Source organism: Pan troglodytes, chromosome 5, assembly GCF_028858775.2.
Source record: "Pan troglodytes isolate AG18354 chromosome 5, NHGRI_mPanTro3-v2.0_pri, whole genome shotgun sequence".
NCBI lineage: Eukaryota > Metazoa > Chordata > Mammalia > Primates > Hominidae > Pan > Pan troglodytes.
Window position 1 is genome coordinate 123,173,396 of NC_072403.2, and position 25,990 is coordinate 123,199,385.

The window sequence follows — 25,990 nt, forward strand, 5'->3', positions numbered from 1 at the left end:
TTTATACCTTTTAAAAAAGGAAACTTAAAAATCAGTAAGTTTTAATTTTTAATAAGATAAATAATTTATTCTATCAAACATCACCAATGTCAGATCATTTCAACATTATTTCTAACTTTTCAAAGTACATAGCATAAACCATAAAAGTTGTCTAACTGAAATTAAATCTTCGTGAGAGATAGTTTTAATAGACTGGGTTTTTAGCAGTGAAGTTAAAGAATGATAGTTTAGTATACAGAAAGAAACAGTTATGGTGACACTTAGTTCTTCATGATGCACTGTAAGCACAAATTGGACATCACATGATAAGTAAAAAGGATGGTCCTTCTGGCAAATAAAAATTAAATAGGTCCTCACAGTGATATGCAGTCTCCAAACATGATCTGTCTAATTTCTCTCTCTCACCCAAAGTAAAAAGTTAAGTTGAAAGATTAAAACCTGCCTTCTTGTTACTATTTCACAAATACACCCAGATAGTACCAGATTAGTGACTAAAATCCAGATATTTTCCTTTTAGATAAATTAAGCCATATACATTGTAAAATACTTATTTTTTAAGAGAATCAATAAAGCTATACTTATTTTCAGTAGAAAATGTGGCTCATAGACACTTTATTTCTCTGAAATTGCCTCTCAAGAAAAAACTTGATCCTCACTATTGATCTAAGAGAAATCTGCATGAAGCAATGCTGTAGTTTATGCTTTTTTTTTTTTTTTTCTCAAAGGTGGTGGGTGACCTCTGGAGGCAACTGGGAAAAATATACTGCTGCTTTCAAGAGTGAAGTGGGGAATGAAGAATCAGAAAGTAGATCTTTCCATTTAGAGAAGGCTTTTTCTTTTTTTTTTTTTTTTACATTTAATCAGGGTGAATTAAAATATTTAATTTAAAAGTGGCTTTACTGAACCTCAATTCAGTTAGGTAATTAATCAATTCAGTTAGGTAATAGCTACTAAGTCTGTAATACAATGTTAGGGGAGAGACATATAACATCCATAGTTTCAATCTCATTGAGTTTATAATCTACTAAGGAACTGAAGATAAGTGCTAAAAGAACTGTAACACGAGGTAAAACCTGTGACAAGATTTAGGAGCAGCACAACTATATAGGAATTAGTGAAACTAAACCAGCCTCAAGGCTGAAAGGCAGGTGAGAAAAGACTACCTACCAAAGTAGTTTTTGTTTGTTTGTTTGTTTTTAACATGGATTCTCCAAAGATAGGTAGAAAACGTCCTGGTTTGGCGTCATTAGTCTACTTCAGCCCCTCTCTCACTGATTACGACTGAAAGACTCATGACAAAATACAAATGGCAACTACCTGCCGCCTCTGAAAAGTAAATAAAGAATTGAGGTAGGGAGTCAAAACTTAGAAACCTGCAAGGGGATGAATTTTCTGGCTTTTTTCTTCTTTTCTTGTGGTTTGTCCTGAGGAGAGACCCCAGCTGGGAACTGTTGGGTGGCATGGGTAGCTAAAACTCGAATAGAAATCTCATCTTTCTGTGCTGAAAGGAAATAACTGTTAGCCCAGAACTCTATTTTCAGTGAAAATATTTTCAGGAATCAAAGTGAAATAAAGACATTCTCGGTCTCTAGTTAAAAGAGAAAAAAAAAGGCCTCCCCCCTCTCCCCTCCCCCCTCTCCCCTCTCCCCTCTTTCCACGGTCTCCCTCTGATGCCGAGCCGAAGCTGGACGGTACTGCTGCCATCTCAGCTCACTGCAACCTCCCTGCCCGATTCTCCTGCCTCAGCCTGCCGAGTGCCTGCGATTGCAGGCGCGCGCCGCCACGCCTGACTGGTTTTCGTATTTTTTTTGGTGGAGACGGGGTTTCGATGTGTCGGCTGGGCTGGTCTCCAGCTCCTAACCGCGAGTGATCCGCCAGCCTCGGCCTCCCGAGGTGCCGGGATTGCAGACGGAGCCTCGTTAACTCAGTGCTCAATGGCGCCCAGGCTGGAGTGCAGTGGCGTGATCTCGGCTTGCTACAACCACCTCCCAGCCGCATGCCTTGGCCTCCCTAAGTGCCGAGATTGCAGCCTCTGCCTGGCAGCCACCCCGTCTGGGAAGTGAGGAGCGTCTCCGCCTGACCGCCCATCGTCTGGGATGTGAGGAGCCCCTCTGCCTGGCTGCCCAGTCTGGAAAGTGAGGAGCGTCTCTGCCCGGCCGCCATCCCATCTAGGAAGTGAGGAGCACCTCTTCCCGGCCGCCATCCCATCTGGGAAGTGAGGAGCGTCTCTGCCCAGCCGCCCATCGTCTGAGATGTGGGGAGCACCTCTGCCCTGCCGCCCCGTCCGGGATGTGAGGAGTGTCTCTGCCCGGCCGCCCTGTCTGAGAAGTGAGGAGACCCTCTGCCTGGCAACCGCCCCGTCTGAGAAGTGAGGAGCGTCCTCCCTCCTCGTCCGGGAGGGAGGTGGGGGGGTCAGCCCCCCGCCCGGCCAGCCGCCCCGTCCGGGAGGCGAGGGGCGCCTCTGCCCGGCCACCCCTACCGGGAAGTGAGGAGCCCCTCTGCCCGGCCAGCCGCCTCGTCCGGGAGGGAGGTGGGGGGGGTCAGCCCCCCGCCTGGCCAGCCGCCCCGTCCGGGAGGTGAGGGGTGCCTCTGCCCGGCCGCCCCTACTGGGAAGTGAGGAGCCCCTCTGCCCGGCCAGCCGCCCCGTCCGGGAGGGAGGTGGGGGGGTCAGCCCCCTGCCCGGCCAGCCGCCCCATCCGGGAGGGAGGTGTGGGGGTCAGCCCCCCGCCCGGCCAGCCGCCCCGTCCGGGAGGGAGGTGGGGGGATCAGCCCCCCGCCTGGCCAGCCGCCCCGTCCGGGAGGGAGGTGGGGGGATCAGCCCCCCACCCGGCCAGCCGCCCTGTCCAGGAGGTGGGGGGGCGCCTCTGCCCGGCCGCCCCTACTGGGAAGTGAGGAGCCCCTCTGCCCGGCCAGCCGCTCTGTCTGGGAGGAAGGTGGGGGGTCAGCCCCCGGCCCGGCCAGCCGCCCCGTCCGGGAGGGAGGTGGGGGGGTTAGCCCCCCGCCTGGCCAGCCGCCCCGTCCGGGAGGTGAGGGGCGCCTCTGCCCGGCCGCCCCTTCTGGGAAGTGAGGAGCCCCTCTGCCCGGCCAGCCGCTCTGTCCAGGAGGGAGGTGGGGGGGTCAGCCCCCCGCCCGGCCAGCCGCCCCGTCCGGGAGGGAGGTGGGGGGGTCAGCCCCCCGCCCGGCCAGCCGCCCCGTCCGGGAGGGAGGTGGGGGGGTCAGCCCCCCGCCTGGCCAGCCGCCCTGTCCGGGAGGTGAGGGGCGCCTCTGCCCGGCCGCCCCTACCGGGAAGTGAAGAGCCCCTCTGCCCGGCCAGCCGCCCCGTCAGGGAGGGAGGTGGGGGGTCAGCCCCCCGCCCGGCCAGCCGCCCCGTCCTGGAGGTGAGGGGCGCTTCTGCCCGGCCGCCCCTACTGGGAAGTGAGGAGCTCCTCTGCCCGGCCACCACCCCATCTGGGAGGTGTACTCAACAGCTCATTGAGAACGGGCCATGAAGACAATGGCGGTTTTGTGGAATAGAAAGGGGGGAAAGGCGGGGAAAAGATTGAGAAATCGGATGGTTGCCGTGTCTGTGTAGAAAGAGGTAGACATGGGAGACTTTTCATTTTGTTCTGTACTAAGAAAAATTCTTCTGCCTTGGGATCCTGTTGATCTGTGACCTTACCCCCAACCCTGTGCTCTCTGAAACATGTGCTGTATCCACTCAGGGTTGAATGGATTAAGGGCAGTGCAAGATGTGCTTTGTTAAACAGATGCTTGAAGGCAGCATGTTCGTTAAGAGTCATCACCACTCCCTAATCTCAAGTACCCAGGGACACAAACACTGCGGAAGGCCGCAGGGTCCTCTGCCTAGGAAAACCAGAGAACTTTGTTCACTTGTTTATCTGCTGACATTCCCTCCACTATTGTCCTGTGACCCTGCCAAATCCCCCTCTGCGAGAAACACCCAAGAATGATCAATAAAAAAAAAAAAAAAGAAAAAAAAAGAAAGAAAGAAAGAAAAGAAAAAGATACATACCCAAATGATTTTTTTTTTTTTTTGGATCAAAGAAGGAACTTTCCAACCAGCTCTGAGACCAGCCTATTGGCAGGGATGTAAATGAGTAAACCTTACTGGAGGGCAAAAAAAAAAAAAAGACATTCTCATATGAAGGAATGCCAGCTGACCTGCTCTAAAATAAATGCTTGGCGGGCCGGGCGCGGTGGCCCACGCCTGTAATCCCAGCACTTTGGGAGGCCGAGGCGGTCGGATCATGAGGTCAGGAGTTCGAGACCAGCCTGACCAACATGGTGAAACCCCGTCTCTACTAAATAAAAAAATTAGCCGTGCGTGGTAGCACGCGCCTGTAATCCCGGCTACTCAGGAGGCTGACGCAGGAGAATCGCTTGAACCTAGGAGGCAGAGGTTGCAGTGAGCCGAGATCGCACCATTGCACTCCAGCCTGGGCGACAGAGCGAGATTCCGTCTCAAAAAAATAAAAAATAAAAAATAAAAAAATAAAAAAAGAAAGAAAGAAAAAAGAAATGCTTGGCGGGGCATGGTGGCTCATACCTGTAATCTCAGCACTTTGGAAGGCCAAAGGCAGGCGGATCACTTGAGGTCAGGAGTTCGAGACCAGCCTGGCCGACATGGTGAAAACTCGTCTCTACCAAAAAGCGCCACAACACTCCAGCCCAGGCGACATAGGCTCTGTCTCAAAAAAGAAAACAAACAAAAAAAAAGTGGGGGTGCGGGTGGGGGGAAGACTTAATGACTAAACGAATAAGTCTGGAGAGACGGGTTGCAAGGGATGATGAGACTAAGGTTTGTAGTCTGGGAGCCTAAGTGGATGAAAGTTGGAAGAATCAGGTGGAAAAGAACATTTCAAATAGACCACAAAGAAAAGTATATAACATTTTGAGGCTGTGGTACGCTTTGTTAAAGAGCAAAAGGAAAACAATTCCTCAAATCAGGGGGGAGGGATAGTATTAGGAGATATACCTAATGTTAAATGATGAGTTAATGGGTGCAGCACACCAACATGGCACATGTATACATATGTAACTAACCTGCACGTTGTGCACATGTACCCTAAAACTTAAAGTATAAAAAAAAATTCCTCAAATCGATGCCACGCTCCACTTCTTTACAACGATGGAATTATTTCAGGAATTTGAATTATTTCAGGAATTGTGTTTGAAACCACAGCTTTGGATCCCGATTTCTTTCTTGAGCTACTGTTACACTGTTTATATATGGCCACTAATTCGATGACTGAGCTTGGGCAGATTGTTAATTATTTTCTATGACTTAATCTTTCTATCTGTACAACGGGGATAACGTGGAATTTGGAGTGTTGTGAGGGTTAATTGAGATAATATACGTGATAACTTACACAATGACGTTCAACAAATACTTGTGGAGTGAAAGATGCGCGATTCATTGACAGATCTCAGGGATTTCAGAAAGCTGTATAAGGACCAGCTCTTCAGGCTCCCTCCGCTCCCCAGGAGACCGGGGAGCCGGTGCGAGGCGCTACAGTGTAATTCTTGGACCCTTTTCCTCATAAAGGTTTGGCCGCATTTTTACCTCTTGATTTCCCTGGTCCCAGGCTGCAACTTCAGCTCGCTCCGCCATGGGGCGCACGTCCGCCAGCCTCTGTGAGCTCAGCTGAGTATGATGCCTAGGCTAGAGAGCTACGTCCGGTCTCCTAGGCAACCACATCAACTTCCGGCTTGAGGCGCGATAGCGGTTGGCTAGAGGCCACATTTCCGCCACGTGACCCGCGCATGCGCCTGCTTGCTGGAGAGCGAGCGTCTTTTGACCCGAACACCTGCGGCGTGCCGAAGTTCCTCTTCTCTGCCCCGGTTCCGGGCGGTCCGTTGGGAGGTGGCGCCCGGAGGGACACCCGTGCCTGGGGTCGGGGCCAGTGCTCTTCTCGGAGCTCCAGAAGTTCTGCTGAGAAGCGCGCCGGCAGCAAGACGACTTCTCCGGAGCCGCCGAGCTGGAGTTAGAGGTGGAGCTCCGTGGGGCCGGGCCCCCGGCTGCGGGGCAGCGGCTTCTGCAGGCGGAGGCCCCGGCGGAGAAGGAGCCGGAGCCGGAGGTGGTGGTGGTCTCCCGGCAGAGCGGTGGGACCGGGAGCAAGCTGCGGTGGTTCACCACCTTGATGCTGTGTGCCTCCTTCCTGGGGCTGGTGAGAGCCGGGGCTGCAACACTCCCGGGCCGGGGCGTTCGAGTCTTGCCTTCGCCACTTGCAAACTGACCTTGGGCGCGTTACCTAATCTGACTGGGCCTCAGTTTCATCATCTAGAAAATGGGCACAATTCTAATCTTGGAGGAAATAGATTTTCTGAATACGTCTTTCAGCTCCAGCAAGCTTTTTTTTTTTTTTTGACGGAGTCTCGCTCTGTTGCCCAGGCTGGAGTGCAGTGGTGCGATCTCGGCTCACTGCAACCTCTGCCCCCAGGGTTCAAGCGATTCTCCTGCGTCAGCCTCCCGAGTAGCTGGGATTACAGGTGCCTGCCACTAAGCCCGGCTAATTTTTGTATTTTTAGTAGAGACGGGGCTTCGCCATGTTGGCCAGGCTGGTTTCAAACTCCTGACCTTAGGTGATCCGCCCACCTCGGCCTCCCAAAGTATTGGGATTACAGGCGTGAGCCACGGCGCCCGGCCCGGCAAGCCTTCCTACGTCTCCTTCGTCGGATGGGAAGGTTGCAAGAGGGGTTCACCAGGTCTTTGGCCGCTGCTCTCCGCACCCACCCATTCAACCCCCAAATTATTACACAGAAAAACTACTTTTCTGGAATTTCTTCCTGGTGATCTGACCAAATTCAGCCAACCGCTTAATTTTGCAGATAAGGAAATAGGCCCGGAGGGGAAAGTGACTTTCTGGATCACACAGCTGGTTAAGTGATAGAGCCAGAAATATGTCTTTTACTCTGCCCACCGTCCTATTTATTAATAAAACCAACCTTTAGATTCTTAAATGTTTTTCTTGGAGCAAAGGGCAAGCCTAGAGGCGCCTTTTGCCAAACCCCTGGGTCGCCACTCAATTCACTTTTCGGAAACCTCCTTATCACTTGATAATTATGATCCTGGGGGAGTTGAGAGGATGAGTCCTCCCAAGAGTCATGTGTGGTCACTTACCATCTCAGGGACTCTGAGCCACAGTTGTTTCTTAGAGTATTTTGATTGGGGGCGGTGGGGAGGGGTGAAGAAAGAAATCACTTCAGACTTTAGGTGAGTCGTCACTGACTTGTCCGGTCCTGTTGTAAATCCTTTGAAGACATGAACTAATTTGATTAGATTCTGTGCTCAGGCTTCTCTCGAAGTACGAGGTGCTTGCTGTGCACCTGGGCCCATAGTGGTCCGTGGTCTTGGACTGTTACGAGTTGGGCAGGGGGCGCACCCCATGCATTTAGAGCAGGGCAGGGCAATTAGAATCAGTTATTCTGGAAATGTAGACTGATTGGAAACATTTTTTTCTTTAAATGTCCAATGAATTTCCTCTGAAAGTCAATTGTAATCCTTACCTCTTGCTGACACTGCATTGAGTAAAGTTTTATTGTTAAAGTCATTCTGTACTTGGGCGTGTAATATTTTTAAAGCAACCTTTACTGACTAATTCTGATGGCGTGGAAGAAAAGTGTAGATTTAGAAACATTTAAATTGTTTATCTCCTGTATGTTTTATATGTATAGTTCAGGGGAAGGACTCCATGTGCATCCAGAAATATTGCTGTTTAACAACATAAAAAACAGGAATCATATTTTGATGTTTTGATCAAGGTTTTGATGTTTTCCAGTGGCTCAGTCAGAACTCACTACAGTCTCGACCTCAGGGCTTAAGCGATCCTTCCATCTCAGCCTCCCTAGTAACTGGGACTACAGGCATGCGCCACCACGCCTGGCTGATTTTTTTAATTTTTATTTTTGTAGAGATGGGGTTGCCTAGGTTGATCTCAAAACCCTGAGCTCAAGCAGTCCTACCACCTCTCCCTTCCAGATTGCTGGGATTACAGGTGTAAGCAACCACACCTGACTTAATTTAATTAATTAATTTATTCTTTCTGAGACAGAGTCTCGCTCTGTCGCCCAGGCTGGAGTGCAATGGTGCAGTCTCGGCTCACTGCAACCTCTGCGTCCCGTGTTCAAGCGATTCTCCTGCCTCAGCCTCCCGAGTAGCTGGGACTACAGGCGCCCACCACCATGCCCAGCTAATTTTTGTATTTTTAGTAGAGATGGGGTTTCACTGTGTTGGCCATGCTGGTCTCAAACTCCTGACTTCGTGATCCGCCTGCTTCGGCCTCCCAAAGTGCTGAGATTACAGGCGTGAGCTACTGTGCCCGGCCAATTTAAATTTTTAATACCCAAATTCTTATTTGTGCATGTAATATATTTCAAAATGTACGAAACCATTTCAAAAATAGTTTTAATATTACATTTTATTAATACAGAATAGTCTTTTAAAGGTATTGTTCAGAAAGGAAACAGGATTGCAACAAAAAAATAATTTTTTAAAAACCGAGAGGTGTCAAAACAAAAAAAATAAGAGTTTTAGTCAAAACTAAAAAAACAGTAGTCTAATTCCCTACATTACATTGTAAATCCCAGACCCTCCGCCCCTTTTTTTTTATAGTGGAAGAAACTACCACATAGTTAGACATTATTTTAATGATTATAAGTAAAAACTTTTGTCTTTTTAAATTTTAGGGATTGAGTGTTGCTATAGTGGGACCCACGTTTCAAGATTTGGCAACAAACGTGAACCGAAATATCAGTAGTTTGTCTTTCATTTTTGTGGGTCGTGCCTTGGGATATTTGAGTGGCTCTGTGATTGGTGGATTTCTTGTCGATGTCATGAATTATTTTTTACTTTTGGGTAAGTAAATGCTAATTTTAGCTTCTTTATGACTGTCAAGTGAATTTACAAGTTGTCTTTGAAAATATGAAAATACTAGCATGCAGAATGGTTGGACACTGAAATGGGTAGTGTTTAGGTGTCCTCAATGGCAGTTGAGTTTCCCTGGTACCTGCTTTCATCTTGACAGTTAGAGGGTATCTGTGCTGGGTCCCTCTGGAAATTTAGATTAGCTCTAGAGTGTCTTAGCAATCCTTAGCCTTTCCAACCACTATAATTTAGCTACCACTCCTGGATCACACACTGGTTGTCCAAAAAACTCTGCTTAGAGGGTTTAGGGCAGATTTCCTGGGGTCACCACAGATCAGAATGAGCTCTTTGAACCTGTCCAGGCTACACCCTGGATTGGGAATGAAGAGGGGAAGCGAGGTTGGGTGGACTGATGTAGGCTATGTTTTTGTTCCTGCTGCCCCATGTTGTCGTTGGACAACCCCAGAGTGCTCTGTCTCACCCTGGAAATAGATGGCAAAGCTGCTTTTTTTTTTGAGACAGGGTCTCCTCTCCCTCTATTGCCCAGGCTGGAGTGCAGTGATGCGATCTCTGCTCACTGCAGCCTCCCCCTCCTAGGCTCAAGCGATCCTCCCATCTCAGCCTTCCAATTAACTGGGACCACAGGTGTGAGCCACCATGCCTGACTAATTTTTGTGTTTTTAGTAGAGCCGGGGTTTCACCATGTTGCCCAGGTTGGTCTGGAACTCCTGAGCTCAAAGGATCAGCCTCCCAGAGTATTGGGATTACAGGTGTGAGCCACCACGCCTGGGCTGGCAAAGCTTTTAGCATATACTTTTTTTGAATAAATTGAAATATTTAGAGAAAATTTAGATTAATATGATAAAATTGTTTTGGAAGCAAGAATAATAATTTGTTATTGTTAAGGAATTAATAAATAATCCCTCTTATTTCCAAAGTGGGTTGAAATAACATATTTCTTGTATTTTCCTCCCTATTTCCCAAACTAATTTATTTAGTAAATTTTATTACAAACTACTCTAGTAATTGCATTTTATTTTTGTCTATTTAATTTTTTGCCTCATGTCTAAAAATTCCTGTTAGGTTCTTAAATGTGAATCATTTAAATTAGTTTTGGCTTGTCTCTTTTGGTATAAAACTTTGCCTTATGGTATAATTTACAGTTTGATTACTAGCAGTGCTTTAAATGTATTTGTGTTATAATTATTTATATTTCATAATCCATAAAGATTATAAAAGATTCAAATGATGAAATAATCACTTTTAGAAGCAAAAACTCTCATCTACTCATTATCTAATTTAAATTTGACCTGATTTTGCATGTTTGGACATTTATGATATTGACTTGATCCATGACTGCATGGATATTATTTTTTATAGCTGAGTTTCTACCTTCCCAGGAATCTCAATGTCGGCTACCACCGTTGGTCTTTATCTTGTTCCTTTTTGCAAGACAGCAATATTACTCACTGTCATGATGTCTATCTTCGGTGTTTCAATTGGCATTCTGGATACAGGTTAGTGAGCTCTTCAACGTCATCTCTGGGAGTAGGGACTTGCTAGAAGAAGTACAGCAGATGATACTAAACTGTCACTTGCAATGCCCCCTAAAATGACACAGACCTACTGAGTTGGTTGTGAGTCACTCAGAATGAATCACCCTTCTAGCAGCTATTCTTGCCAATTAGGGGGCCTGTTTCTGAGCAGCCAACTCTGAAATGAACTTAAAGAATTTTGTTCTATGAGAGATAATTGATTTACATTGTCCAAACAGGGAAGGGCCCCTGTGTGGGTAATTACAGTGCAGGTGAATAGGCCTTCATCTTGGGGTAGAACTTTATTGCTCTAGTATGGGAGGAATTGGTGGTTTAATAGGTTAAACCAAGTTTGGAACCGTTATTTGGCTGAGAAAGCATAGAAGCAGCAATCCAACTTGACATTTACCCTGACTTCCAAGCCAAGAGAGATCCGTAGTGTGGACTAGGCTCTTTCTTTTTCTTTTCTGTCCTCAAAGTTCCTGCCCTCCTGCAGTAGATTCTTTCCCGCATCATCATCATGTCTTTTAAAACTTACTAAATAGGCCGGGTGCGGTGGCTCACACCTGTAATCCAGCACTTTGGGAGGCCGAGATGGGTGGATCACGAGGTCAGGAGATCGAGACCATCCTGGCTAACACAGTGAAACCTCATCTCTACTAAAAATACAAAAAATTAGCCGGGTGTGGTGGTGGGCGCCTGTAGTCCCAGTTACTTGGGAGGCTGAGGCAGGAGAATGGCTTGAACCCAGGAGGCGGAGCTTGCAGTGAGCAGAGATCACACCACTGCACTTCAGCCTGGGTGACAGAGTGAGACTCCGTCTCAAAAAAAAAAAAAAACCTACTAAATAACGGCGGGGTGGCTTACGCCTGTAATCCTAGCACTTTGGGAGGCTGTGTCGGGCAGATCACCTGAGGTCAGGAGTTCAAGACCAGCCTGACCAATATGGAGAAACCGCGTCTCTACCAAAAATATAAAATTAGCCAGGCATGGTGGCGCGTGCCTGTAATCCCAGCTACTCAGGAGGCTGAGGCTGGAGAATTGCTTGAACCCAGGAAGTGGAGGTTGCAGAGAGCCACGATTGTGCCATTGCACTCCAGCCTGGGTCTCAAAAACAAACAAACAGAAAACCTACTAAATAACATAGATGACATCTGTTTACTCCTAAAACCAGCTTTCTATCCCTCCCTTCCCTGCTTTGCTGTTACGTAATCTGTTGGGGAAATATTTTATTTTACTTTAGGGTTAATTTTGTTATGAAATTATAGGGTAGAATTATATATTTATCTGAAAATATCTGTTGAAAAAAAAGAAGATAGCTCAAGATGTGCTGCTGCTTGCCTTTCTCCTCCTAGATGTTTAGACAGTATAAATTCAGATGCTAAACGGTGTCCTTGTTTCCACTAATGGGCATACCAGAATCCTGGCTATTCAGGTTCCTGGACGTGTGTTTTGCATCTGTTACATACATAAGTAAGTAATTTTCCTCAAGTGGCTACCAACAGCAAGTACAGAAAGCTTTGGTAATTTGGCTACTATCTGATGATAAAATTTTGCCTTTTAAATATATATTTAAAATATTAATATATAAATATTTCTTCTGCAGTCTGATGTTAGAACTGTATTATAAAAAGCGTCTTGCTAATGTGCTTGGTTCTAGGAGGTAGTAGTCTACTAGACTGTAGAATTCGATTTGTGAGTATGTGATGTTATAATGCTTAGAGTTGTCTGGTGGTAGTGGGTTAGAATTCCTTTCTCAGAATTGATTTAGTTGCAATGTTTGATAATTAGAATATTATAATGCTTGTGCTATGTAAAATAGACTCACCCCCTTTCTGATAAGTGAACTTTTTTTTTTTATAAGTAAGTAACTGTTTAACTTAAATAATTTTTCCCATCTTTCATCGACAGGTGGTAACGTCCTTATCTTGGCTATTTGGGGGGACAAAGGAGCCCCACATATGCAGGCCTTACACTTCTCTTTTGCCTTGGGTGCCTTTTTGGCTCCACTGCTAGCTAAACTGGCTTTAGGTCCGACAGCGTCTGCTGAAAACCACACAGAGTCTGACTTCCATCCTGCACTCAACCGATCATCTGACGCTGACTCAGAAGCTCTGTTTGGAGTACCTAATGATAAGAATTTACTGTGGGCTTATGCTGTTATCGGTACTTACATGTTTTTAGTTTCTGTCATTTTTTTTTGTCTGTTTTTAAAGAATAGCTCAAAGCAAGAAAAAGCAAGAGCATCTGCTGAGACATTTCGAAGAGCAAAATATCACAACGCCCTTCTTTGTCTCCTTTTTCTGTTCTTCTTTTTTTATGTTGGAGCTGAGGTAACATATGGCTCTTATGTTTTCTCATTTGCAACCACCCATGCTGGCATGAAAGAAAGTGAAGCCGCTGGGTTGAACTCCATCTTCTGGGGGACATTTGCAGCCTGCAGGGGCCTGGCAATCTTTTTTGCTACCTGTTTACAGCCTGGAACCATGATTGTGTTGAGCAACATTGGCAGCCTGACTTCATCTTTATTTCTGGTGCTTTTTGACAAGAACCCAATTTGTCTCTGGATAGCAACTTCAGTGTATGGGGCTTCAATGGCAACCACATTTCCGAGTGGTGTTTCTTGGATTGAGCAGTACACGACCATCCATGGGAAATCTGCAGCATTTTTTGTAATTGGTGCTTCCCTGGGAGAAATGGCTATTCCTGCAGTCATTGGAATTCTTCAAGGAAAATACCCTGATTTGCCTGTAGTTCTGTATACCTCTTTGGGAGCATCAATAGCTACTGGTATTTTATTTCCTGTGCTATATAAATTAGCCACTTCACCTCTTGATCGCCAGCGAAAAGAAGACAGAAAGAGTGAGGACCAGAAAGCTCTGCTCTCTAGCTCCGGGCTAAATGAATATGAGGAAGAGAATGAAGAGGAGGATGCAGAAAAATGGAATGAAATGGATTTTGAAATGATTGAAACGAATGATACAATGAGGCATTCTATAATAGAGACATCTAGAAGTAGTCTGACGGAGCCCACAGCTGAAGTCTATAATCAATACCCATCAAATGCACTGGTGTTTGAGTCTTCTCCTTTTAATACTGGCAGTGCCCATGTGAAGCACTTGCCAGAAACCAGGACAAAAGGGACTAACATTTAGAGAAGATGGATTACTCACTGACATCTTTGAATAACTGCCACTTCTAAGGACGCCATTCAGAGCAGAGCATTAGCAGAATTTCACCATGCTTTGGGGATTAAAATTTTTAGGTCCATATTATAGCAAATGCTAAAAATTTTTGAAATGTTCTGTAATTCCCAGAGTCTTCCATAAATAACCAAATGGTCTCATACATGTACAATAGGATCTTGTTATAACGCTAGTATTTGACATGTGACTGATTAGGAAATATTTTATGGTCTCCACCCCTCAGAGCACCCAAAGAAGGCATTGTTTTTGAGAAGGGGGGTATTCTCAGAATGAGACCATGTAGGAGTTGAATTGATTGGTTGAACAAATTATCAGGTATCAATATTTTTCCAGGAAAGTTGAGGAGAATAGTTTCATAAAAGAGAAATGGGCCGGGTGCAGTGGCTAAAGCCTGTAATCCCAGCACTTTGGGAGGCTGAGACGGGCAGATCACGAGGTCAGGAGATCGAGACCATCCTGGCTAACACAGTGAAACCCTGTCTCTACTAAAAATACAAAAAATTAGCCAGGCGTGGTGGCAGGCACCTGTAGTCCCAGCTACTTGGGAGGCTGAGGCAGGAGAATGGCGTGAACCTGGGAGGTGGAGCTTGCAGTGAGCCGAGATCATGCCACACCGTACTCCAGCCTGGGCGACAGCTAGACTCCGTCTCAAAAAAGAAATGGAGAGGTATTTTTATTAATTGCTTTACCTTATCTGTAGGGTTGGATCAAAGAATGTAATGACTCATTTGATTTCTAATTTCAATGAAGAGAACACAGAACAGGGCCCAAGGGGTCGGGCTTCAAGCCTTGACTTCTACTAGCTCTGCACTCTGTCACTTAACGTAGGCCTTGTTTATCTCGCCTCCTGATCTGTGATTCTAGAAATGAAAATGAGATGATTTCCAAATTGGGAATCCGTAAGTTTTAAAGTTTGTGCAAAATGTCTGCTAGAAATTAGTACAAGTGACAGCATGTTCTTCATTTCAAATGAGAAGTGAAACCAAAATGATAAATAGCTTTAAGAATGTTCTAATGATAAATGATTACATGTCAATTTAATGTACTTAATGTTTAATACCTTATTTGAATAATTACCTGAAGAATATATTTTTTAGTACTGCATTTCATTGATTCTAAGTTGCACTTTTTACCCCCATACTGTTAACATATCTGAAATCAGAATGTGTCTTACAATCAGTGATCGTTTAACATTGTGACAAAGTTTAATGGACAGTTTTTTCTCATATGTATATATAAAATAATGTGTTTTACAATCAGTGGCTTAGATTCAGTGAAATACAGTAATTCATTCATTTATGATAGTATCTTTACAGACATTTTAAAAATAAGTTATTTTTATATGCTAATATTCTATGTTCAAATGGAATTTGGAGACACTATGTTCTAATTTTAAGAGCTGTTTCAGTGTTATTAGATTAGTAGTAGGGCTGTAGATGGGGTCTTTCGAGGTCCTTTGCCTACCTCAGTAACAGAGGCTGGGTCTGAGCCTTGCTCAAGATTAGCTCTTCACCAGGTCTGTGTGGTAATCATATCGTAGTTACCGTAAGTCATGCTGCAAGTGTAATTTACAGTGAGGCATAGTCTTTTCCAGTGATTGGAATACTTGTGTCACCGATCCAGGGTTTCTCTTTCCTGAGTCTGAAACACCTGGGAAACCAGTTAGAAGGTGACTGGGTAGCCTAGGAGTCAAGGATCAGAAAGGGTACTTCATATATATATGGCAGAATTGGTGCAGGTGATCCTTTGAAAAATGACAAGAATTGATGAAATTTTGTTTACTTCCTCCAATTTTATGCTGAATAACATCTCCTTTCTACCTGATTGGAGTAGGCTTGCTTTCTCTTACTTAATTTCTATAAATTTGCCATTGTTTTGTCTCAAGTAAAATACAGTGTCTTTCTTGACCACTGCCCGCCCATTCACCTTATATGCCTGCCACAGTCTTGGTTCATGTAATAACCTAACAGCTTTGGAGATGGCGGTGGAGAAGTTAATGGTAAAAACCTTCTTGCTCTTTTTATTTTTATTTATTTATTAGGGGTGGGGGATGGTGTCTCACTCTGTCACTCAGGCTGGAGTGCAATGACGTGATCTCAGCTCACTGCAACCTCTGCCTCCCTGGTTCAAGCGATTCTTCTGCCTCGGCCTCCTGAGTAGCTGGGATTACAGGCATGCGCCACCATGCCCAGCTAATTTTTGTGTTTTTAGTAGAGAGGGGGTTTCATCATGTTACCTAGGCTGATCTCAAACTCCTGATCTCAAGTGATCTGCCCACCTCAGCCTCCCAAAGTGTTGAGATTACAGGCATGAGCCACCGTGCCCAGCCCTTTTGCTCTTTTTATAGTGTAAATTTCCCTCAGTTAGAACTTGGAAATTACTTCTGCTTCACTTACTGCCTTTTCTCAGGTTGTTGGAATCTAGGCAGTAGCAGTTACTTGGCAGCTAGGAGGCTTGCTAGAATAGGAATTCCACCTTCAGCATTTACTGTTACAGGGTAGAAGATGCAGCTCAGGGAGAGAAGGATGATGATAAGAACATGGCAGAAAATCTCAAAATCCACTCTGGAAAATTCACTATGGTTCCACACACCAACATGTGAATCGTCATATGAGATCATAGGGCATTGTTAAAGTTCCATATTGGAAGGAAAAGACTTAGTACAATTCTAAGAATTAGCATTCATCCTGCTGATCAGTTCTTAGCTAAGTGTCTGCTGATACCTAAGTAACCAATATACCCAAGTGTTCTATTGCTGGGTAACACAGTACCACACATTGAACACCTTAAAACAATAGACATTTGGTAATGTCTGTACAGGCTGTACTGAAGCGGCCTGTACAGGGCCGCTTCAGTACAGGACCTTACCTATGTAGACTGAGGTATGTGTTTCTTGCTGACTGTCAGCTGGGCACCACTCAGCTTCGAGAGGCCTCCCACAGTTCTTGCCATGTGGCCCTCTCACAGATGCCTCTCACAACATGGCAGTTTCTTCAAAGCAAGCAGGAGAATCTCTAAATGAGTCTTGTATGACATTACGTCATTATGGGAATAACATCCCATCACCTTTGCCATATTCTAGTGTCTAGAAGCAAGGTATGAGTTCCACCAAAACTCAAGGGTAGAGGCTAGAACAGGGATGTGACTCATTGCGGATCACCTTAGAGCATGCCTGCCACACTCGGGTACCTGCAGAATAGAGATTCTCAAAAGAGCTAAAAACTGAGCTAAGAGCAGGACATGATGGCTCACACCTGTAATCCCAGCTACTCAGGAAGCTGGGGTGGAAGTATCTCCTGAAGTCAGGAGTTTGAGACCAGCCTGGGCAATATAGTGAGACCTCTGTCTCTAAAAAATTTTTAAAAGAGACCCCTTCTCTAAAAAACAGAAAGGCTGGGTGCGGTGGCTCACACCTGTAATCCCAGCACTTTGGGAGGCCGAGGTGGGCGGATCACAAGGTCAGGAGATCAAGACCATCCTGGCTAACACGGTGAAACCCCATCTCTACTAAAAATACAAAAAATTAGCCGGGCGGGCGTGGTGGTGGGTGCCTGTAGTCCCAGCTACTCGGGAGGCTGAGGCAGGAGAATGGCGTGAACCCAGGAGGCGGAGCTTGCAGTGAGCCGAGATGGTGCCACTGCACTCCAGCCTGGGTGACAGAGCGAGACTGTCTCAAAAAAAAAAAAAAAAAAACATTCAACTATGAGCTGGGGAAAAAAGCTTCAGCGGTCACTGAAAGTGCTTACAGGTACAGCTAGTATGGGGATGGAATATGCCCCATTAGCCAGGCCAACAAATCTCATATAGGAGAATCTTTTTTATGTTTGTTGGACAGTGGGTGAGTTATCGCAGAATTATGCCTTTTTTTTCTGTCACTATTTTATGTCCCTTATCACTGTGCCTTTAACCTACTGAAATGCAGTTGAGGCCGGGTGTGGTGGCTCACGCCAAGATGGCGCCACTACACTCCAGCCTGGGCAACAGAGGGAGACTCCATCTCAAAAAAAAAAAAAAAAAAAAAAAAAAGGAAATACAGTTGAATATGAGGGAAATAAGTAAATTTCAGTTTGAGTTTATTTGTATTTTATAATAGAATCCAGGGACATTTTGAGAGTATTTTTCAATTACTCTGTTATTTTTAAAAGAAAAATCTTTTGAAAAATTACTTTTTATTATAAAAACAATAAAGGCATAAAATTTTGGCACAAAAATATAAGGAACAAGTATAATCCATAATCCTAAGCACCTAGAAAAGTTCTTACATTTCTCAAATTTCCTAAGTAAAGGGTAAAAGGAAAGAAAAATTCTCCATCAGATAAAGTATCAGAAATTACTTGAATTTTGTGTCTAAAGTATATTGACATTACAGTTGGTGAACTGGTTATTAGTTTGAAGAATTATAGTTTTTTTTTTAAAAAAAAACCTAATTGGGAGATGATCAGTAGATTCCTTGAGTAATCAGGATAGCTTTCTCATGTCCAGAACTTTTGGCTGGGCATGGTGGCTCACACCTGTAATCACAGCACTTTGGGAGGCTGAGGTGGGTGGATCACTTGAGGTCAGGAGTTTGAGACCAGCCTGGCCAACATGGCAAAACCCCATCTCTACTAAAAAACAAAAACAAAAAAAAATACAAATAGTTAGCCAGGTGTGGTGGCAGGCATTTGTAATCCCACTTCTGGGGAGGCTGAGGCACGAGAATCACTTGAACTTGGGAGGCGGAGTTTACAGTAAGCTGAGATCACGCTACTGCACTTCAGCCTGGGTTACAAAGTGAGACTCTGTCTAAAAAATGTAAAATAACCAGAACTTCTGATTTATCATGGCAATGTGTCACTCAGTCCCCAATCCTGCTACTTAAAAGTTATTTTTATTTTTTAAGTGGCCTGATCGCAGCTCACTGCAGCCCTGACCTCCCAGGCTCAAGCAGTCCTCCTACCTCAGCCTCCCAAGTAGCTGGGACTACAGGCTTGTGCAACCATGCCTGGCTAATTTTTGTATTTTTTGTAGAGACAGGGTTTTGCCATGTTGGCCAGGCTGGTCTCAAACTCCTGACCTCAAGTGATCCACCTGTCTAGGCCTCCCAAAGTGCTGGGATTACATGCATGAGCCACCATGCCCAGCCCACCTGTGATATTTTGATACATGCATACAATGTGTAGTGATCAAACCAGGGTAATTAGGATATTAATTATCTCAAGTGTTATAATTTCTTTGTGTTAGGAAAATTCCACATCTTGTGCTATAGCTGTTTTCAGTTATATACTGGATTATTGAACTATAGTGACCCTACTGTGCTGTTGAACACTAGAACTTCTTCCTTCTAACTGTATTTTTTTTTTTTTTTTTTTGAGATGAAGTTTCACTCTTGTTGCCCAGGCTGCAGTGTAATGGCGTGATCTCTGCTCACTGCAACCTCTGTCTCCCAGGTTCAAGCCATTCTCATTCCTCAGCCACCCAAGTAGCTGGGATTACAGGCATGTGTCACCATTCCTGGCTAATTTTTGTATTTTTAGTAGAGATGGGGTTTTACCATGTTGGTCAGGCTGGTCTCGAACTCCTGACCTCAAGTGATCCACCCACCTTGACCTCTCAAAGTGCTGGGATTACAGGTGTGAGCCACCGCACCCGATCTCTATCTAACTGTATATATATATGTGTATATTTTTTAAGACGGAGTCTTGCTCTTGTCGCCCAGGCTGGAGTGCAGTGGCACAATTCCGGCTCACTGCAACCTGTGTCTCCTGGGTTCAAGCGATTCTCCTGCCTCAGCCTCCCAAGTAGCTGGGATTACAGGCATCCACCACCATGCCCAGCCAATTTTTGTGTTTTTAGTAGAGACGGGGTTTCACCATGTCAGCCAGGCTGGTCTCCAACTCCCGACCTCAGGTGATCCACTTGCCTCGGGTCAGAGGAGATATTTTGATCAGAAATGATTATATTTTGGTCAGAAAAGATTATATTGTGGTCAGAAAAGGTTATATGTTTTTTGAGTTAGGGTCTCGCTCTGTTGCTCAGGCTGGAGTGCAGCGGCCTAATCATGGCTCACTGCAGTCTCAAGCTTTTAGGCTCAAGCAATCCCCTGCCTCAGCCTTCTGAGCAACTAGGATTACAGGTGTCACTATGCTTATTATTATTATTATTATTTTCTATTGTAGAGATGGGGTCTCACTGTGTTGACTAGGCTGGTTTTGAATTCCTGGCCTCAGGCGATCCTCCCGTCTCAGCCTCCCAAACTGCTGGGATTACAGGTATGAGGTACTGTGTCCAGCCAGAAAAGATTCTTGATATGATTTTAATTCTTGTAAATTAGTTGAGATTTGTTTTTTTTTTTTTGTTTGTTTAACATGTGGTCTATCCTGGAGAATGTGCTGATGAGAAGAATGTTTATTCTGTAGCTGTTGGGTGAAATGTCCTGTAAATGTCTGTTAGGCCCAGTTGGTCTAAATCTAATGTTTCTTTGTTGATTTTCTGTCTAGATGATCTGTCCAGTGCTGAGACTGGATGACTGAAGTCCCCAACTACTATTGTAGTTGGAGTCTATGTGCCCATTTATTTTTTTATTTTTTTGAGACAGAGTCTCACTCTGTTACCCAGGCTGGAGTGCAGTGGCACAATTACGGCTCACTGTAGTTTTGACCTCCTGAGCTCAAGTGATTCTCTTGCTTCAGCCTTTTGAGTAGTTGGAACTACAGGTGTGTGTCACCATGGCTAATTTGTTATTTCTTTACTAGAGGTGGGGCCTCAGTATGTTTCCCAGGCAGGTCTTGAACTGCACTCAAGTGATCTTCCCACCTTGACCTCCCAAAGTGCTGAAATTACAGGCATGAGCCACTGTACCTAGCCTAATTTTTAAATTATTTCTAGAGACAAGGTCTCACTATGTTGCGCAGGCTGGTCTCAAACTCCTGGGCTCAAGCATTCCTCCCACTTTGGCCTCCCAAAGTGCTGGGATTACAGGTGTGAGAGCCCCTTGAAATATAAGAATATTGGCTTTATTTATTTTGGTGCTCTGGTGTTCGGTGCATATATATTTACAGTTGTTTTAGCCTTTTGAATTGATCTCTTTATCATTATATAATGATTTTATTTGTCTCTTTTTACAGTTTTGGATATAGTCTATTTTATCTAAGCATAGCTATTCTTGCCTGGTTTTGGTTTTGCTTTGTGTGGAATATCTTTTTCCATACCTACACTTTCAGTCCATATGTGTGTTTACGGGTGAAGTGAGTTTTTTGCAGGCAGCATACAGTTGGGTAATGGGGTTTTTTGTTTTTTTGTTTGTTTATTTTAATCCATTCAGTCTTTCTATAACTTTTAGGTGAGGAATTTAATCCGTTTACATTCAAGGCTGTTATTGACAGGTGAAGACTTGCTCTTGTCATTTTGTGAATTGTTTTCTGATTGCTTTGTATATCCTTTGTTTTTTCCTCTCTTAATGTTTATCATTGTGATTTTGTGATTTTCTGTGGAGATAAGTTTTCTTTATCTTCCTCCTTTGTGTATCTATAACACTAGTACATTTTATGCTTTTGTATGTTTTCATGATGGCGATTATCATCTTTTTGCCTTCAGATGTATTAAGCATTTCTTGTAAGGCTGGTCTAGTTGTGATGAATTCCATCAGTTTTTGTCTGGGATCTGTGTTTATTTTAATTATGTCTTGTCTTATTCTCTGTTTTCTGTGTTATTTTTTAAAATTATTTCAGAGAAGATTGGTTCTTACACTGTGACTATCCTTTTCTGTTTATTTATTTCATTTTAATTTTTTTAGAGACAGGATCTCCCTCTATTGCCCATCATGGAGTGCAGTGGTGTGATCATAGCTCATTGCAGCTTCGGACTCCTGGGCTCAAGCAATCCACTCACCTCAGTCTCTTGAGTAGCTGGGACTACAGTTGCATGCCACCTTACCTGGCTTTTTTTTTTTTCAGAGACAGGGTCTCATTTTGTTGCCCAGGCTAGTCTTAAATTCCTGGCTTCAAGCAATCCTTCCACCTCAGCTAGGATTACAGGTGTAAGCCACGATACCCCACTCTGTGACTATTCTTATATATTGCTTTTATGTCTTCGTTTGCTTGGATTTTTAATTGCAGGATGTGTTTAATAGATTCTGTAAATTTATTGCAGCTTGGTTTTAATACATTTGGTTATGAGTTAGTTAACCAGTGGCCTGGAGGAATGTTTTGAAGTTAGATGACATGAGTAGCATAAGGGGCTGGCTTTTAGCTCAGAACAACTTTTTTTTTTTTTAATATGGAGTCTTGCTCTGTCACCCAGGCTGGAGTGCAATGGCACAATCTTGGCTCACTGCAACCTCCAGCTCCTGGGTTTAAGTGATTCTCCTGCCCCAGGCTCCCGAGTAGCTGGGATTACAGGTGTGCACCACCATGCCCAGCTAATTTTTGTATTTTTAGTAAAAACGGGGTTTCACAATGTTGGTCAGGCTGGTCTCGAACTGCTGACCTTGTGATCCACCCACCGCGGCCTCCCAAAGTGCTGCGATTACAGGTGTGAGCCACTGTGCCCGGTCAGCTCAGAACAACTTGTTGAGATTATATGATGCTTTTCCAATAAAAATTATTTAATTTTGATAAAATATACTTAATGGAAAAATGTATCTTTTAACATTTTAAATTGTACAGTTCAGTGGCATTAAGTATATTCACATTGTTTTACAACCATCACTTCCACTCATCCACAGAACGTTTTTTACCTTGCAAAACTGAAACTCTGTGCTGTTAAACAGTAACTGCCATTCTACGCCCCCATCCCAGCCCTTGTCAACCACCATTCTACTTTGTCTATGAATTTGACTGCTCAGAGTACTTCATATAAGTGGGATCATACAGTTTTTGTCCTTTCATTACTAGCTTCTTTCACTTAACATAATGTCTTCAAGGATCATCCTTGTTGTAGCATGTGTTAGAATTTCTTTCCTTTTTAAGTCTATGATACACCATTGTATATACATACTATATTTTGTTTATTCATCTGTCAATGGACATTTGTGTTGCTTCTACATTTTGGCTATTGTTAATACGTTGCTGTGAATGTGGGTGTACAACTGTGTCTTTGAGATCTTGTTTTCCGTTCTTTTGAGATATATACCCATAAGTGGAATTGCTGGATCTTATGGTAATTCTATTTTTAATATTTTGTTGTGTTTGTGTTTTTTGTCTTAGATTTTTTTCTTAATCAAGTTTTTCCAGAAGAGAGTAGCTTTAGGAAGAGAATAAACACATACTTTTAAGGTATTATCTCAGACTTTAGGCGCATTATGATCATATCAGTAGCACCCATGTACTGAATAAGTGAACTCAAAGAAAAGTTATGTCGGGCAACTACCTCAAAGTTTTGTTATCTCTGCTTGCAATTTTTGTTCAGTCATTGCACAAGTGCTTGAGGGCTTACTGCATGTGAGGCTCTGTAGACTAAGTATTAATGAACTTTCTTTTTTGTCCTTGCAGTAGCAGGTACAGCTTTGATCTCAGTTTTCTGCTAAATGAATGGTTCTGTGTTTTGTGCTCATTCGTTTACAGAGATCCCTCTGAACCACCTTGGAACCAGAAGGTGTGTGGTCTGAGAACCGTAAATGGGCTGCTCTCTGCCTCTCTCACAGCAGTTCTGCCCCTCCTTGGGACCACTCGTTTTCTGCATTCCTGGCCCATCTTCTATATATCTCTGGTCCAGATTCCAGAGGAAACCTGTTTGACTTGAATAGATGCCATTGCCCTTATTGGGCCTTGCCTCAGGAGTTCCTCTGTGTATCTCTGGTCCAGATTCCGGAGGAAACCTGTTTGACTTGAGTAGATGCCATTGCCCTTATTGGGCCTTGCCTCAGGAGTTGCTGGTTAGCCTATGAAGGGGTTCCCCTTGGGTTGATGACATTGCTCCCATCCAGAAAGTGGCTACTTCTACCCTCCTACTCCCACCACTCTGCATGCAGGAGCTGTTATCATCAAAAGGGAATGTCCACTGTCTGCTCTGTACTAGAGAAGTGCTAGGCTTCATAAATATTGGTAATCGATACCTGAATGGGATGAAAATTGACAGGTCCTGGGATGGATGGCCTGGTTCATCTGCATCAGAACTGGAAAAACAAAATCACACCAAATTGCAGACTTTTTTGGAAGAGCGTGTTAGACAAGGTTTGTGGATTGTTTGATTTTTACCAAGAAAGAAAGCTTTCTCCTAAGAGGGTAAGATTTCTACTTGAGTGAGCTCTAAGAGGAGTCCTAGTTTGCAAGAGATATTATTACAGTTCTCATCTGTGCGGACCAGAAAGTTTTCCAAATTCATGCATTTCAGTTATCTAACAGATATTTACTGAGCATTTACCATGTTCAGTAACCAGGGCCCTGGGAATATAATAGGAGAAGGCAGATGAGATCCTTGCCTTCACCAAGCTTATGTTTTTCTATTTTAAGTAAAATTTGCCATGACAAAATTTCTATCAGCGGAAGAGCCAGTAACTCTTATTGTAATAGGTTTTACCCAGTTTTAGAAAAGGAAAGTAGCTAAACTCTTGGTTCTTTGGTGTGTGTTTTTGTTTGTTCATTTCTAGTACTTGTCTATGTCTTTGGGGTAATTTTTGATTTAGAATTTTGTAGAAATTACTCAGCACAGTGTAGTTGAGGTGAATATAGGCAAGAAGGCTTAGGAAGCCTACAACAAAGGAATCTGACACCAACTTTTGAGATTTATTCAGTCCAGCCAAGAGAACATATTTATGGTCAAACTAGATCTTGGATTACAGCTCCAAAGACCCTTGGGCTGACAGAGCAGGTTCTCATTTCTCAGCTCTTTCCCTTATCACTTGCAGTGAACTCTGCCCCCAGGAGCAGAGTATCCAGTTCTGTGTCCAAGCACTCTATGAATCTTTACCCTTGTTGAAGAAATACTCAGAGACAGAAGCATTTAGAAAAGGAAAAGTTTACCTGCAAAGAGAGCAAGAGAATGACTGGCTTGCCAAATAAAAAACATAAGTATTTGAAGGAAAAAATTAAAAACTGCCGAGGTTTCTGAGTTTGCATTAGACTGTTCACGGTGAAAAACAGTAACTGCCTCATGTAATTATTGTATTCATAAAGGTTATGGCAAATCTTCAGATGTAGTACAGGAAAAACCAAGGATAAAATTTCTTAGGGAGTCCAGGTTTATGGGAAACATTCAAGGTTTTATTGTTTTTTAGATCATCAACAGTTAGATGACCCTATCATTTTTGTTTTGTCTCAGGGTGCAACGTCTTTCTTTTCTGATGGTGATTGATATAGTTTGGCTGTGTCCCCACCCAAATCTCATCTTGAATTCCCATGTGTTGTTGGAGGGACCTGGTGGGAGGTAACTAAATCATGGGGGCAGGTCTTTCCCGTGCTGTTCTTGTGATAGTGAGGAAGTCTCACGAGATCTGATGGTTATTATAAGAGGGAGTTTTCCTGCACAAGCCCTCATTTTGCCTGCTGCCATCTATATAAGATGTGATTTGCTGCTCCTTGCCATCCGCCATGATTGTGAAGCCTCCCCAGCCATGTGGAACTGTAAGTCCAATAAACCTCTTTTGTAAATTACCTAATCTCAGGTCTGTCTTTATCAACAGCATGAAAACAGACTAATAGAGTGATATAGGAAGTTCTTAGTCTTACTGAAGCAAGGGAAAGTGACATTTTGCTTCTACACCCTCCAGAATTCATAAGCTCCAGAAGGAAAGAGGACCCAAGGGAAAAACATGATTGCAAAATGTGTTCTTGTCCTCTGCCCAAGTGATTAACCTTTGCTCCAGTGGTTTTCAAACCTGGCTGCTGTTAGAATCACCTGGCAGTGTTTAAAAATGACTGATGCCCAGCATTTTAACTTAAATACCAATTTGGTCTGGAGTGGAGCCTGAGTATGGATATTTAAAAAAGTAACTCCTCCTCCCCAATCCCCCGTAATTGTAATGTGCAGCCAAGATTGAGAACCACTGCTTTTATCAGTGCACAAAACTGGATCCTCTACTAATCACCGTGGTTTTTTCTTAGGCTTATTTACAGATTGATTAAGTTATGCCGCTTTTGTAGATCCTTGAAATTCTGTGCACTTTTTTTCTTTCTTTTTTTTTTTTTTTTTGAGACAGAGTCTCGCTCTATCACCCAGGCTGGAGTACAGTGGCGCTATCTCAGCTCACTGCAAACTCCGCCTCCCGGGTTCATGCCATTCTCCTGAGTAGCTGGGACTACAGGTGCCCACCACTGTGCCCAGCTAATTTTTTGTATTTCTAGTAGAGACGGGGTTTCACCATGTTAGCCAGGATGGTCTTGATCTCCTGACCTCGTGATCCGCCTACCTCGGCCTCCTAAAGTGCTGAGATTACAGGCATGAGCCACCGCGCCTAGCCTGTGCACTTT

At 44.0% G+C, this 25,990-nt stretch overlaps 1 protein-coding gene across 2 annotated transcripts; it reads left to right on the forward strand.

Moving 5' to 3' along the window:
- The first annotated feature begins 5,583 nt into the window (after positions 1-5,583).
- On the forward strand, positions 5,584-25,174 carry MFSD4B (major facilitator superfamily domain containing 4B). Of its 2 annotated transcripts, XR_010157767.1 has the most exons (5): positions 5,584-6,167; positions 8,686-8,854; positions 10,264-10,380; positions 12,310-15,647; positions 17,253-17,635. XR_010157767.1 is itself a non-coding variant. In XM_527474.8 (4 exons), the coding sequence occupies exons 1-4, from the start codon at positions 6,141-6,143 to the stop codon at positions 13,551-13,553; spliced, it is 1,557 nt and encodes a 518-aa protein (XP_527474.3). In that variant the 5' UTR covers positions 5,584-6,140; the 3' UTR covers positions 13,554-25,174. The 2 variants fall into 2 exon arrangements, 1 of the variants encoding a protein (XP_527474.3); XM_527474.8 differs by having other exon boundaries at positions 12,310-25,174.
- The last annotated feature ends 816 nt before the right edge of the window (positions 25,175-25,990 follow it).